This window comes from Moschus berezovskii, chromosome X (assembly GCF_049115385.1).
Source record: "Moschus berezovskii isolate FMDL1 chromosome X, NW_MosBer_1.0, whole genome shotgun sequence".
Lineage (NCBI taxonomy): Eukaryota > Metazoa > Chordata > Mammalia > Artiodactyla > Moschidae > Moschus > Moschus berezovskii.
Window position 1 is genome coordinate 38,814,820 of NC_142488.1, and position 16,155 is coordinate 38,830,974.

General features: G+C 35.1%; 1 protein-coding gene across 3 annotated transcripts in view; it reads right to left on the reverse strand.

Moving 5' to 3' along the window:
* Positions 1-16,155, reverse strand: part of MED14 (mediator complex subunit 14) — a 65,254-nt gene that overhangs the window by 34,892 nt on the left and 14,207 nt on the right. For all 3 annotated transcript variants that reach the window (XM_088834027.1, XM_055437889.2, XM_055437888.2), the window contains exons 4-13: positions 15,408-15,581; positions 14,634-14,763; positions 14,041-14,169; positions 13,619-13,726; positions 12,714-12,846; positions 11,855-12,005; positions 11,249-11,360; positions 6,556-6,681; positions 4,203-4,281; positions 815-974 (exon numbers count right to left, since the gene is read on the reverse strand). In XM_088834027.1, the coding sequence (XP_088690153.1) occupies positions 815-974; positions 4,203-4,281; positions 6,556-6,681; positions 11,249-11,360; positions 11,855-12,005; positions 12,714-12,846; positions 13,619-13,726; positions 14,041-14,169; positions 14,634-14,763; positions 15,408-15,581 (1,302 nt within the window). The remainder of the gene's footprint in view (positions 1-814; positions 975-4,202; positions 4,282-6,555; positions 6,682-11,248; positions 11,361-11,854; positions 12,006-12,713; positions 12,847-13,618; positions 13,727-14,040; positions 14,170-14,633; positions 14,764-15,407; positions 15,582-16,155) is intronic.

Consider the following 16,155-nt stretch of genomic DNA (forward strand, 5'->3'; position numbering starts at 1 on the left):
ATTTGTCAACATAAGTAACCCTAACTTAAGATACATCAGGCTACACAGGGTATCTTTTGATGATAGTATCTTTTTTAAAGTATGGCTTAACAGCTTCAAAAAAATTCACTCCCATTGAATTAAGTTTTCCAAACACCTTAAAATCTTAGCCAAAAGTATTGACTTGGTGTACACAAAAACTTCTACATGCAGGAAATATATTTATGAAATATGAGTCCATATTTCAAGTTCTTGCAAATTTTAACTAGTTCAATAATCTGAAAGAAACTATAGAAAAATCTAGAAAGGGTGAAAAAGGAATGAGAATTTTACTGCGTACTGAAAAGTACATGCAATCAACAAAATGGATATATATACCTTCAATTAAGGATGAGAAAATAAAGTTAATTTAGTCCATCATGTTTAAAAAGCAGCATTATGTAAACTAACATTTAATTAAAACCAAACAAGTTTATCTGACACCAAAACATCTCCAGATCTTCACAACAGTTGCTTTCAATTTTTTTCTTACATAGAGGAGATGCCTAATTCCAAGCAGAAACTAGGCCTCACTATAGGACAGATCCTGGGGTGAGGGACAAGGCATACCTTATATTCCCCAAACCTGCCTAATCATTGTATTATTTCCTACAAATAAGATTCTCTCTGCCCCATCCCTATCAACTCTCCCCTCTCTTGGCTTGAGAATCATTATACAAAATTCAAATATCCAAAAAAAAAAAAAAAATACATTTGCAAAATAAACAATAAATGATTCAAGATACAAATAGAATTATTGAACTCAATCACCGAAATCACCCCTTTGCATACTTACAATGTAGTATTGTGGAAGACGGGTAAGTCTGACAAACAGCTTATTCTTAGAAAGGTTTCCTATGGGATGAGTTGAATAATTGGACAGCTGCAATGTTTCACTGGTTATTGTAGGCAGGTGTTTTATAGATTGTTTGCAACGCTGTTGTCCAAGCCAAAACCTTAGTTTAAAAGAGATCATCCACATCACAAAATCACAGACTTCTGATTAACTGTGTGCTACTGTTTTACAAATAGATTATTAAAATTCACTAAGAAACCAATTAATATATGAAACTTAACTACTAAAAGGACATACGACCATAATGATGAATCATTTCTCTAGTTTTGTACTGGACCGTTAATTTTAAAGAGTTTAAACTGCAGTGTGAATGACCTTAATAAGTTATAAGGTAGAATCCACTAGTATTAAGGCTGAGAAAGTATCTGTTTATTATAGGAGATGAAAGATCTCCTGTGGTTTATAAGACAAGACAGCACAAACTAATCTCAACATCTTTTACAAAATGCCTGAAGTGTTTATAAACCAAAATAGAACAATAAATAAATATAAAAGTATCTCATTTTCCTGGTTATCACTGGAGATCTCCAGTTCTAGTTTTTATCCTGCTCATATAAAAGTGGTGGGTATGTCTAGCAGGTGCCAGGAAGTGTTCATTACCTTCCTCTCTCAGTTAAGCCACCAGATTTCACTCTGTTGCTTTTACTGTAGTAGCCCTCTCATTCCTTTTATCTGGTTATCTATCCTACGGACCAATATCATATTAACATGTGAAAAAGGCAAAATGATAGGTACACAAACTCACTGATCCACCATGAGGCAACTAAAAAAGTAAGAATACACATTTAGAAGCTTTTCATATCACTATAACAATGCCACAACATCCAAGCTCATGATCAGTCGGCTTGTCTTACATAACAGGGCACAGACCAGTTTGGGTGCTGTTGCATTTGTGTGATGAGCTGCGTGTGATACAAAATGTGTGCTAGCTATGTGCAGTAAAACCATAGTTAATGCATAACATTTTAAGAGCAGTTTGAAAACTATTACCCCAAAAATGTATAAAATCTGGAAACTGCTTTTCTATACTGAAAAACAAATTTAACTATAGCTTCACAGGATCAATTGCTAGAACTGGCTATTAATAAAGGAATGATGATAAATTTTTAAAATATACCAAAACTTACTTCATTTTGGAAGACAGTTAAAAACAAATACCCTGAACTTGCCAAAATTGCTTTCAAATCTCTACTTCCAGTCTTATCAACATACTTTGTGAGACTGGTATCTCTACTATGTATGTTAGTTTTAAAAAAACACAGAAACATTTAAGGTAAACGTTATCTCCTGTAATTATCATCACCAATTCAACTTAGATTAGTTACAACAAACCAGAAGCAAGCTCTTTTGCCACATTAAAAATTCTAAATATATTACAAATATAATATATATAAATTATAAACATATGAATAATAAATACACGATATTCTTTCAGAGCACATATGGAATTGCTATTTCACTCAACTTTTTTGTTATGACTTTGTGGAACAAAAAGCTTAAGTGATGAGTAACTTGTCTATACATGTATACTTTTAATGAAAAATGTATAATTTTGAATTTTTTTATTATTTTTTGTTCTGATCTTATTGAAATGCAATTTTATGACTGTTGACTCTAATAAAAAATTGGGGCTTATATTTTGAACATGTTTTTTCATTTCTTTTTTCCTAGCATTTGTTTTCAGTGAATATTATTAAAAAAAAAAACAATCACATGAACAGATGCCCAATACTAATAGTCCCTAGAAAATGTAAATTAAAACCACAGTCAGATACCTCGTCATACTCACTAGGGTGGCTATGGTCAAGACGGTAACAAAGGCTGACAAGGATGTCGAGCAATGGAAACCCTCAGACACTGTTTGGGGTGACTGTAAAATGGTACAGTTACTTTGGAAACTAGTATAGTAGCTTCTTAAATAATTCCACTCCGAGTGGAATGTGAAGTGCACACATATATTTGCACATGAATACTCACAGCTGCATTATTCATAAGAGTCACAAAGTGGAAACAATTCAAATGTCCATCAAACGATGAATGGATAAATAAAAAGTGGCCTAGTCATACCATGGAATGTTAGTTAAGCATAAAAAGGAATGAAGAATTAGTACATGCTTCAACATGATTGAATCTGGAAACATTATGCTAAATAAAAGAAGCCAGTCACAGAAGACCACATACTTTATGATTCCATTTTTATGAAATGTTCAGAAAGGGAAAATCTACAAAAACAGAAAGCAGATTCATAGTTGCCTGGGGTGAGGCTGGGAATGGGGATTAACTGTAAATGAGCATCCTTTTGAGGCAATAGAAATGTTTTAAGTGTTCTAAAACTGGATTGTGGTTATGGCTGTTACAAAACTCGGTAAATTTATGATAAGACATTGAATGGTACACTTAAAACAATTGAAGTTTATGCTATGCAAATTATATTTCAATAAAATTATTTAAAAAAATTAATGTCCATGATAGATTAGTGATAAACTGATCAAAGATCATCTGAGAAGCATTATAAGTGACAACCAGGGGACCTTTCCTATAAATAATGTAAGTTTAAGTACAGATACATATTTGGTAAGTTTAAAGCTTTTGGGACTTGACGTCTTGGTTTTAGGCTATATTTCTACTAGCTGGAACTGCCCAACAACCTCAAATTATGCAAGATGTGAATTATTAAGATTTAAGTATTAAAATCCCACTGAACAGTCTGCCCCCCCCACACCACACCATTTGCCAGTTTGGTTTTAATCTCTGATATTTATTTTTATTCCTTGGAATTCTGTTTTACTGATTTAAAGAGTCTATTAGAGTTGCCATAATGATACCTTTGTGTACCAGGGTGGTAATGAAACCTCAAACAATTATCTCTAGCTTCATTTTCAATTTTATTTAGTTTAACAGTCTGAAGCATTGAAAGAATTCTGAAACAAACTGAATGAAGCAGACGACTACTCTGAAAGTATCAGCTGGTCGATTCACACTATGAAGATTATCCTAGGAAGAATCTACTTCACATAACACTAGACACAATAAAATTCATTGTGTAAGTGATCTGTAGAGTGCTTATATAGGACATAACATGACAAGGAATCAAAGTTGAATGTCATGCCCTTCATACCTATATTTGCTTTCGAGAGGAATTTGATATGAAGCACTGCCATCTCAGACCTAATTCAAGAAAATTTAGATTCTAAGTACCAAAAGGGGCTCAAGTTTCACATCATAAATATTAAGGATAGTGGCTGATCAAGAATAATGATGGGGAAGAAAATATATCTTGTCAAAATAAGTTTCCATTTTTAGTTTTGAGCTAAATAAACAGCCTTACTTAAGTTGTTGAATCCAAGGAATGATCCGTTTCATATCATCATTCACAGACTTCTCCATGTCATCCAGTGTGGCTTGGTCTGTAGCATAAAGCACTTCATTAATTAATAGCTTATACGAGACACAAGATATCCAGGTAGCCCAAAATTTAAATGAAAGTTACTGTTTCAGGCAGAAAGTAGTGTTATTTTGAGTTAGAGAAAAGCTAAACAATAATGCATCATGAGGCATAAATTAATCTGTTTTCCTTCTTTAATATTTAGGGAGAGTTATAGTTAAGATAATTAATAGCAAGTGTACATTAGCAGGAAGAATGAGTAACAAATACATTAAATTCTTTGCCCATATTTTAATTACCCAAACTCTTAGTCTAGTTAGTTAATATTATAAATGTGTATGTATTTAAAACTCATAGTATTACTAGACTTAGAACCTTAAAAAACTATAAAACTTCATTAAAATGTTTACTTATTAAACACAAATGATCTCTGGCATAAGCAAGAGCTGTTGGTTGAAGATTAGCTTGCTAAATAAGCAAGAGTTGTTGGCTGAAGATTAGCTTGCTAAATGTCACTTAGAATTTTTAATGACATGAGAAAATGCTAAGAATGTTTAATAGAATGCTAGATTTCTAATTAAAAAAAATAGATATGCAACAAGCAACAAAAGTTTACTGTATAGCACAGGGTACTACAGTCAATATCTCATAGTAATCTATAATGGAAAATAATTTCAAAAATAACACGTGTAAATGGATAACTAAATCACCTTGCTGTGCACCTGAAACACTAAGTCAACTATACTTCAATAAAATACATATATTAAGAAAAAGAATGTTGAACAAAAAGCAAAATATAAAATGATTTCAACTAAAAAAAAAAGTAGAGAAAAAATTAGAAAAGCACTGCTATGGGCTGAATTGTGTGCGTGCTCAGTCAGTCTTGTCTGACTCTGTGACCCCATGGACTGTAGCCTGCCAGGCTCTTCTGTCCATGGGATTTCCAAGGCAAGAATACTGGAGTTGGTTGCTATTTCCTTCTCCAGGGGATCTTCCCGACTCAGGGATTGAATCTGCATCTCCTGCATTGAGAGGTGGATTCTTTACCACTGAGCCACCTGGGAAGCCCATGGACTGAATTGTATCCTCCCAAATTCATATGTTGAAGCCCTAGCTCCTAATGTGATCGTGTTTAGAGGTGGAGCCTTTGGGGGATAATTAGGTTTGGATAAGGTCATGAGGGTGGGGCCCTCATATAAGATTAGTGCCCTTATAAAGAGACACCAGAGAGCTTGCTCTCTCTCTCTCTCTTCCTGCCATGTGAGGACACAGCAAGAAGGCTGACAACTATAAGCCAGGAAGAGAGCTCTTACCATAACTTGACCATGCTGGCAACCTTATCTCATACTTCCAATCTCCAAAACTGTGAGAAAATAAATTTCTGTTGTTTATGTCACCCATTCTGTGGTTCTCTGTTATGGCAGCCTGAGCTAAGACAAGCATACATCCCTTAAAAACAATGATTACCAACAGGCGACTGTTTACTGCTTCTCTCATTTTTACACATTTAGTTTTTCTACTTACATAAGTATGTACTATTTTAATTATCAAGAAAATCATTAAAGTTTTAAAGAACAATTTCCTAATGTGTCACTTATCATTTAGCCATCATAAATGTGATGTAATTCAAAGTAGTGAGGCCAGTTTTTTCCATGAGCAGTTCATAGAAAAATCTATCTTTATAGCCATGTAATATAACCAGAAAGGATTTTTATTTTCATAAATCTGGCTTAAAACTAATTTCAAATGGGAAATGTTCTAACATATTCAAGAATACTATATCATTAGCAACACAAAACATTAAGTTTCCAGTATTTCATCATATCAGAACACCAACTTGGTAACAGAACATGCTAGAAATCAAACTTCAGTTTCTACTGTGTTTAAGCCAGAAAAAAAAAATTCTTTCCTCCAGGTTTCTGTATTCAAGTCATCCTGAGATATTTATACTGTCATAAATTTGTTCTTCAGTCATGAATGACATTAGATTGTAACCTTCTCCACGACACCCAATTAGTGGTAAACAGTTAATCTAAGAAAAGATCAGCCATCAACATTATTATTTTTACATAAGAGAAACAACATGAATGGACTTCATATTGGAAAGTTTAACTTCTGGTACAAGAGAGTTAAAATGGGCCCCAAGGAACAGATATCAGCTGGTTATTCCTTCCATATCTACTTTCTATATACTTTTTATATCACCCTTCCCAATAGCTAATGGCAAAATTTTTATTCTGCTTTTGTTAAAAATATTTTTCTTTATACTGAGTGAGTCTATCATTTAGTAACTTACCAAGTCCATAAAGCATCAACTGGAACATTCCAGAATGCAAATCAACAAAAATGTGTAGACACTCTGAATTACCACAGGGTTCCAAGATGGGAACAACAAGAGCTGGAAGTGCAGTCTCTATGGAAGCTGAACAGTTAAAAATTAATTATATTTCTATCTGAATATTTTCCCTCCCAAAAAAAAAAAATATATATATGTATTTCTCAGCAAGTAGAAACAAACCAACTACTGAATGATCTGAATGTTAGAGGAAAAACGTAACTTTGCTAACCTAGATTAGTACTATTATGTCAATTAATAACTCAAAGGAAGAATGTAACCTACAAGGTGACCTGAAACAAACATACCCATCCCAAATACTACAGCCAAAAAAAAAAAAAAAAATCAAACACCCTCCAAGATTCCTTAAAAAAGGTTAAAATAGCTAATGAAAATTTAACCTTATCAATGAGGTGTGTTCTAGCTTTGCTTTCAGTCAGTAATTACTAATAAGCTAATTTTAAGGATTTTCTTTTTGATATGTGTGCTTGATTGCTCAGTCGTGTCTTTGCAACCCCATGGACTGTAACCCACCAGGCTCCTCTGTCCATTCTCCAGGGGATTCTCCAGGCAAGAATACTGGAGTGGGTAGCCATGCCCTCCTCCAGGGAATCTTCCCAACCCAGGGATTGAACCCAGGTCTCCTGCATTGCAGGCGGATTCTTTACCATCTGAGCCACCAGGGAAGTCCCTTTTTGACATACTGGAGGGAAAAAGTTGTTTGGTAAATAAAATAAATTTCATTCACAACCTAAATATTTTTAATGCCATTCTTCATAAAGAGAGATTTTTCTGGCAATTAGGGCCCATATACTTAAAAAACATTTGAAAACTATTAAGCATTATTTATTATATAGGACAAAGTTTTTTCAAGTGATTTATATACCTCATTTTCAAGTCACAGATAAAATAAGAACAGAGGCAAACTAAAAACACAAATTCCCAATACTCATTCTAGAGTTTCAAAGTATTTCCACCAGGCCCAATTAACTTTCTCCTAAATCTCACAAGTTAGCATAACAAAATCCAGTAGGGAAGCAAAGTACTGAAAGCACACCCACCGCGTGCTAATCAGACTGATAACCTGCAAAAGGAATATGCTCTCCTGGTTACCACATTCCTCTAAAACTACAGAGCAGAAGGCGGGCGGCGGTGAGGAGAGTGGTAATGTAGGCTCAGCCTTGCACCGAGGGTGACTTCTCTATGCAACTTCATTAAAGAAGGACAAAGACATCTTCCTGTCCACACCATGGGTTCTCAGGAAGAAGCAATGACAAGCTTGTAAGGGTGCTTTGAAAAGCAAAGTGCTCAATAATATACATTATCTGTATTCTTCTCTGAACCAAAGAAAAAAACCAAAACCTCCCGCTATATAATCTGCAACAAGTAAAATGGGAAGTGTTGCCATTGGTACTGTCTATACAAATTACTAAAGCAAAAAAGATTGCAGGAAATATATTTAATCAGATGAAAACTAACTGCTTTCAAGTATATCTAATGTATTTGCATACAAATGTTTAATATGCAAGTCCAGCTTAACCCTCACCTAAAACAAACAATAGGACAAAAAGGCACAAACAGGAATTTCTTTTACAATATTCTATATTCAGATTAGCATGAAAAATTTTAAAAGTGCTTACAGACTTGAAGCAGATGCTGATTTTTAAAACACATCTGTAGGTCTTAAATCCTAATAAGATAGGAAGGTATTCTTTAAAGCAAAACTATTTTTGAAGTGTAGTAATGGAGTAAAACTAACTCTTGACAATTGGGATAACAATTATAATTTCAATCTAATTAACAAAATTAAATATTTTTGAAACAACAGGGAATCAGAGAATACAGAGAACACAGTCCAAAAGATATTAACAGAAAATATGTTCATATATATCTCTGAACATATTTTATGGTTGCCATTGTCCGTATCTTTCTTTACAGAAAATACTGATAAAATGTGTAAGGCCCTGAGCATTTAAAGACAACTGGTTTTAACAGAGAAACTTATAAAGAGACAATTAAATTAAAGGCTGTGCAAGATGACCAGGCTGCACACTGTTTTTTCCTGCAGCAGGAATATACACACATCTCGTCTTTCATTTCTCCGTTTATTGAGGACAAGAAGAATGGACCAATAGACAGTAATATAAAGTGGGAAAACTAAGAGAAGCAATTAAGCCCCATTAGGAATTGCTGTGTGCTTCACAGCTTCTGAAACTGATCTCAAGACCCTGAATCTGGGGCTGACAGAGGACAACTTGGGGAGAGCACCCCGGCTTCCTCGAGTCAGGTGATGCTAAGAAGGGGCCGTAGGACAAGTTACCTTTAGTGCCTTACATTGCCTTTTAAAAATTTCTCTCCAAGAGTCCTGCCTAATCTCCCCTAAGACTATCTCACCCCTATCTCCCACCCTCAAGAAACCACGCACTACCCCTTGGGCTGTCCAAAACCTGCAGTCTGTGCTCTCCCTTAGCCCTTTCTTGAAATGCTCCATTCTCAACAGAGTCAAAGCTTTGACACTGTTGAGCCTTTCAATTTTATCTTTTTACTGCATTAATACCTGGTATATATTAGTTGCTTTCTTTTATGATTATTCTGTTTATTTTGCTAACTTCTTAAACTGGCTGTATACTTGTATACTCATTGCTTTTCCTTTTTATGTAAAGTCTACTACATTTAAGGCCTCAGTGAATAATGTTTTCCATATCCTGTAGGTTTTAAGACTGTATTTTTGTTATCTTTCTGTAATGATGTTGTTTTTAAACGCCATGTACTGACTGAGATAAACACATTGTAAATTTCAGTTTTCTAATAAAAAATTTTGAAAAAAAAAAAAAGACATTTTTCCCTTTGCATTTAAATAACATGTGAGGGTGGGATTTTCACACCCCAATCTTTGAAAATATAAAATAAATGTTTATATAGAAAGCAACTTTGCCATTTTGACAATTTTTGGTCAAATAAAAAAAAAAATGTTTCAAACAAAACAGAAATGCTCCATTATCTGAGCAACTAATTTCCTTGGCGTGTCCAAGGGAGGAGATGGAAGAAAAGACAGCTAATGAAGGGTGACTGCACTGAGGGATTCCCAGAACAGACTATGGCCCCTCGTCCCAGCAAAGGATCTGACTAAAGCATGCTTTCCCATCACAAAAGCGATCAAGTGAGGTTACGCTGTGTATAAATGCATGAACGTGAATTAAAAAAAACAAACTTAAAGCATATGTTCTAAAATGGTGGGTCAGCAGACGTTTTCCTCATTTCCAGAACTGCTCTGATTCAAGTAGGGCTGAGGGGACCAAGCCCACATGCAAGATCCTCCCTCTCCTTCAAAACTTAAGTCTCCAATGCACCCTTCTCTAACACTGAGGACTCAACAGACTCACAGGGCTTGAAAACCACTGGATAGTACACTCCTACTAGAATGAGAAATCCACGAAGAGCCTGGAGTAACATCCTCAAATACAGATGAGGAGAATGAGGCCCAAAGAATTTAAGTGACTTGTCCAAGAGCACATGAGCAGTTATACCAACATCTTCTGACTACTCAAGCAGTGACATCGCTACAAAGTGCTACTCAAGAAAAATCTTCACAACTTCCTCGAAAAACACAAGATTATTCCCAGGTAAACACATTTTCAGAGTCCATTTTTCAAAGTAAATATCCCCCAGGCAAACATACTGAGTTTTTTTTAACTTACTAAGCCTTGTTTACAGATGATACTAAAGTAAACCAGAGCCTATCAAAAGATCACAAACCCCAATTTTCTACAATCCCAATGATACTATTTTGAAAAAAATGAAATTAAAATTAGAAAAATTAAGATTGTGAAAATACTGTGGGCACAAGGTAATACCAGTCAAAAATAATTGGGGTTGGGATAGTAAATGTTCTCATCATGATACTGGAAACTGTATTCCTAGAATGAAAGCACTTACTTTCTAAATGACTGACCGTTCCGTCTCCTAAAGCTCTGAATGTACTAGGTAATTAGAAGATTTTTCACTGTGTGTACACCTGTATTTCTTATTTTGAACTCTGTTGATATATTAACAATTCAAAAAAAATTTTTTGAAGACATGGGATAAATTTAGCTTCATTTCAAAGAGGCATATTTTATAAACACATTATAAATATTTGCAAAGCTGCCTTATTAACCTTTTAGAAGAAAAATTAGAATGAGATTCAGATTAAAATGTTAAGCTAGCTTCTGTTTCAATAGGGAAGTTTCAAGGAGAGTCAATATGCATACATTTAAAAAATAAGGTCAAGCTAAATGAGAAAGAAGAATGTAAGGGGAAAATTAGGACAAGCTTGATAGATCATAAATCAAAAGGCAGAAATGCCCAGCTTTTACAACAAAATCAATACATCAGGGAAAAAAGTCATTTTAAAAGACTCTTCATAAAATAAAAGCAGATGCTAATTTAAACAAAAGAAAGACATGCATGCTAAGTTGCTTCCCGTCAAGCTCCTCTGTCCATGGGATTCTCCAGGTAAGAATACTGGAGTGGGTTGGAATGCCCTCCCTCCAGGGGATCTTTCCTACCCAGGGATTGAACCCACATCTCTTTATGCCTCCTGCATTGGCAGCCGGGTTCTTTACCGCTAGCGCCACCTGAAAAGCCCCAGAAATGTCAATTTAAAAGAACTTACAGTTTTCATTAGCATTGACACCTCTAAGAATGGCCTTCAGTTCCTGAAGCTTCTGATGAGCTCGTGCATGGACACTGTCAATCAGGAGTTTTTCTATTGATAAATGATCAATCTGCATAAACAAGAACAGAATAGTATATACAATTCGAACATTTTTACTTTAAAAGTCTGAGAGTAGATTACTATGCTTCAAGATACTTCCTTTTAGAATCACACTGAAGAAGTGTTAACCGATAAAAGAAAGCAAACTTAAACAATGGTATTGATAGCTTAAAGGCTATAGTTAACATCTGGCAAGTATAGATCAAGACACTGTTAATCATAGTTATCATAGTGATTAAATGGCAGATCTTAACAAAAATTAAAATGGTGATCTGATCTAAATTACAAAATTTGAAAGAATATCTTAAAAATTATAAAATATTAGATATTAAAACAACCACAACAAACCTACCAGCATAACATTCATTTAAAATAAGTTTCATAAAGGGTTTTAGGAACCATTAGGTATTTTAAAGAATTTGTGCTAAAAGCTTAAGTAGAAATGATAAGTTACATTATATTCATTTAATCAAGCCAATATTAAAATATATTGAGTTCTTTTACCTTCATGGCTCTTTCTACTAATTTGGAATCAGAAGCTGGCAAAGGAGGATCATGAAAAATCTGTAAAGGCTTGGAGGCATCATTCTCATCAATTTTAATTGTAACTTTGTGAACAGATGCTGTCCCTGTTTTTCTCCCAAGAACCTGTTGACTAAAGAGAAAAACGAATATTAGGAATTTTTTCCAACAATCTGTTAACTTCTGGAATAAAAGAGAATCTACTGTGCACCTTATTCAAAGTCTAGAACATGGCAGGCCCTTACTCTTTGTTGAGGGAATATTAACATTGGGAAGACAGCTATTCTGTAATCCAACACAATATGATCTACTACATTAAAAAAAAATACACACAGAATTAAAAACACATATACACATAAAAAATCCCCAAACAAAACAAACTGTCTCTAAGTGGTGCCTATTCACCTCTGATTCCTTTACAGGAAAACCAAGCAAAGTTCAAATGGAGAATAGAGGATTATAAGTCTGATAACTGACCTTCCCCAAAAGTTTGTAAAAAGTACAAATCAAAATATAACACTGTGACTGACAAGGATTTTTTTAAAATGATACCCAGTAATTTAACCTACTCGTCTTTTAGCAATCTGGTTTGAAGCCAGAGTAATCTAATCTTTTAAGAATAGTAAGTTTTAGTACAAACAGACAAATATCTACATATTGAAAACATGCCATGTTCTAAGAAAGGTGCTAATGATGGATGTCCTATGTGGTTTATGATACCATGGGACCTTACCATACAAATTTAGGTTGCTAGATATACAGAAATTCAGATGCATAAGAGAAAAGGAGAAACAAAGAGTATTTACAGTCACTGCATGACCCCAGAATCAACTTTACTTACTTCCAAACTGAGAGGGAGAGGCACTTTCCTGCATGATACCTTTCCACCTGTACAAGGTCTCCCCACCGCTCTCGGATTAACATTAGAGTTTGAGAATGTAGCACTTCTAACTGAAGTGATAAGCAGAAAGAATCTGATGGATCTCGTTAAGCAAATCTAATATTTTACTACAACAGCCAAAGAGGTATAAGCAAACTTCATATAACAAATGCTCTATTCCCCAAAAGTTGACCATTATATTTCTCCAGTGATGTATATAAAAAGAGGTGCAATTTGTGACATAATTTTAGAAAAAGGTTTTACATTTAATTTTGAACCAATATAAACAAAACATAAGGTCCACGTTACCCTTTAATTCATCATAGTTTAGAGAATATCGGTAGACCAAATAGTACTATTTTTTCTCTCCAAAGAGTACTATTTCTACCTCATTATTTAAAATTTTTACCTGCAAAGTCAACAGTAAAACGAAAAGCTTGGTTTTTTTAAAAAAAATAAATAAATAAAGATCTACCATTATTCTTTACACTGGCCAGTTCCCAAATCCCATTTCCACCCTGAAAGGGTAAGGGAGAGAGTTTAAGCTGCTCCAGTTCAGGACTAGAGGCAAATGGAAACGTGTGTGCTGGGGGGTGTTGTTGTTTAGTCACTCAGTCATGTCCGACTCTTTTGCGACCCCATGGACTGCAGCACACCAGGCTCCTCTGTCCACTGGATTTCCCAGGCAAGAATACTGGAGTGGGTTGCCATTTCCTCCTCCAGGGGATCTTCCTGACCCAGGGATCGAACCCATATCTCCCACACTGGCAGGTGAGTTCTTTACCACTGAGCCACCAGGGAAGTGTGTTGGGGTTGGAGGGATACAAATTCTTCACAAATACAGGGCTCAAAGTTCAGAAGGATACGCAGGCAGTTGTACATGTCCTGAAGTGGTTTCTCATCAGCAAAGAGCCTAGATTGTACCAGTTGATGGATAAAGTTGATCTGCATACTATGAACCAAGGCTCGCCCATCTTCCATTGGCGGGAAAAAAGAAGGTGGTTACTCAGAAAAGTGTCCAGACTGTGTTATAGACCAACTAAGGAAGAGTATACTCACTATCATAAGTTAAAAAAAAAACTGGAAATTATCTATGAATATTACTGATTATACTATAGAAACACTGAAACCTTTGTGGTTAATAGGGAGTTATGATTATCATAAAATCTGTTTCAAATTATAGGGTAAATTGTTAAACACATGTATTATTCTGCAAGAATGTATCAATAACAAAAACATCCAACACTTAAATCAGTACTTATGATTTAAATCAGTATTTATGATTTACCTCCTGTTTCCTTATCCTCAACTAGAATTTCTAGCTTGAGAAGACGCCACGGAACATCAGGGTCATCTCCCATCACAGTCAAGGTGGCTTCAAATTCTCCTTCAACTCGAAACTTCACTCGGCCATTTGCTTTTAGAAGAAGAAGAAGAAGTCTACTTTGCTAGAAAATAAGCAGCCTCCTCCTGCTAACCTAGAACTTTTCAGTCTTGCTCACAAGAAATCTTAAAGAGATTAAAGATTCTTTCATAAGTGTTCAAACAATTCAGTATTTCCTACATTAACAGTAGCCAGCTTCCAGGTCATCAAGAAATCAAAGGCAACTCTTCTAAACATCAAGGAACAATATTGAGGCTCAACTCTAGGACCCAGGCTCTCCTCCAGCCCCAGGTGATCTTGCCCTCTCCTCAGCTTCAAATACCAGCACTGTATTTCCAGATACAGTGAAATGATACAGCACAAATTACAGTTTCAAACACCATCAAAATTGTAGGTAAAGACTTCATAATGATATTTTAAAAGATAAAACTCCCAAAAGCTGATTTTAGAAATATTCTAACAAGTCAATTCTTTAAAAACATATTCCAAGCACATACCAACTGTAAGATTTGCTAACTGAGGAGGAAGATCCGTGGTTACAAGCCGATGTCTAAGAATCTGGTTCAGCTGGTGAAGTGTAGCTTGTTTCTCAATTTTGGTAATTGGGTCTGGAGGAATAATTTTATCCTACAAAAATGTTCAAGTGATTTAGAAATAATGTACAAAGAGACATAATTTTTACCTGTGCCTGCCCTAACACAGTATTTTCTTACTTTACCCAAGAGAATCTCAACACTCATTTCTGCAGTCTACATCCAATAATAGTGACCATTACTATCATGTATTAGAGTGTCAATGCTTCCACCAGTCGCCTGGCTAAGATAATAATGCAACACAATCTTCTTCATGCTCTATTTATGAAACCAACTTAATGTCACTAGACGATTTCTACCACTTCTTAGAAGTATAAAATACAATAGCACCGAGAGAATAAACAACTGCAACAAATTTTATAAAACACACTTCCAAAAAGCAACTAGTGTGCCATATTTTCACATCTGAAATAGATGTCACCTTCGCAATTCTGTTCACCCTCACCTAAATGAATACATAACTCATTTTGATAGCTACTCATGTTCTGGCTCCAATTTATTTCAATACCTCCGCTCCCCCAAACTTTAATGAGAAAAAAAACAAACTACATGAAATATTTATTTTAAAACACAGAACAGTTTTTGGTGGGGGCGGGGGGACTGGGCTACTTATTAATATTCTAGAATCTAATGCTAAAGCCTTCAATTTTTGGGTGGTGGGGGTGGGAACACACTTACCCTGATGCAGGTTGGCAGCCGTGGATAAGACCCAGTAGTCAGCACATCAATAGCATATGGGATGGCAAAACTAGGCAGGCGTGCATGGACCAGAGCATCTCTAGCTAACGAGGCCAGGCGATCCGCAGTGTCCACAAACAGGATGGCTTGCTGATCTAAGAAGCTTGAGATCATCTTTAAAGCAAAAGGAAAACGCATTAAGCTTACGTGAAAACTAGCCACCTTTCACTTCAAATATCATTTATTGATTCCAAAGTAAACTGTAAGAAATAATATAGCTTTTCCATACGTCAAAGTATTTCATCAAAAACTTTTCCATGCAAATGGAAAGTCCCACTGAGGAAGTCCCAGCGTTTCCATTTAAAGATACGCATATTGACATACATCCAGGATCCCAGTGTACCTGCCTCTGGACTACAAGATGACAGATCACATGGTCATGGAAAGTCATACCCAGATCAGGTCACCACAGGATGAACCTTCATTCCTAGCTGAGTTTGTTTCACTAAATAAACATTTACTGAAGAAAAAAAAAAAATTTCCAGTAATTTGAGGAAAGAAAGTTTTAAAAACCAGTAATTTTCTATCAATTTAAATAAAAGGTTTCCCAATTCATTTCTCCATCCTTAACATTACACATACATATGACAAGTCAAGAAAAAGAAATAGAATAAAATGCTTTTTCTCTTACAGACTTCTAGAGCTGACTGGTAATAAAGTAGATATAAACGCATGGACTCCTGGACCC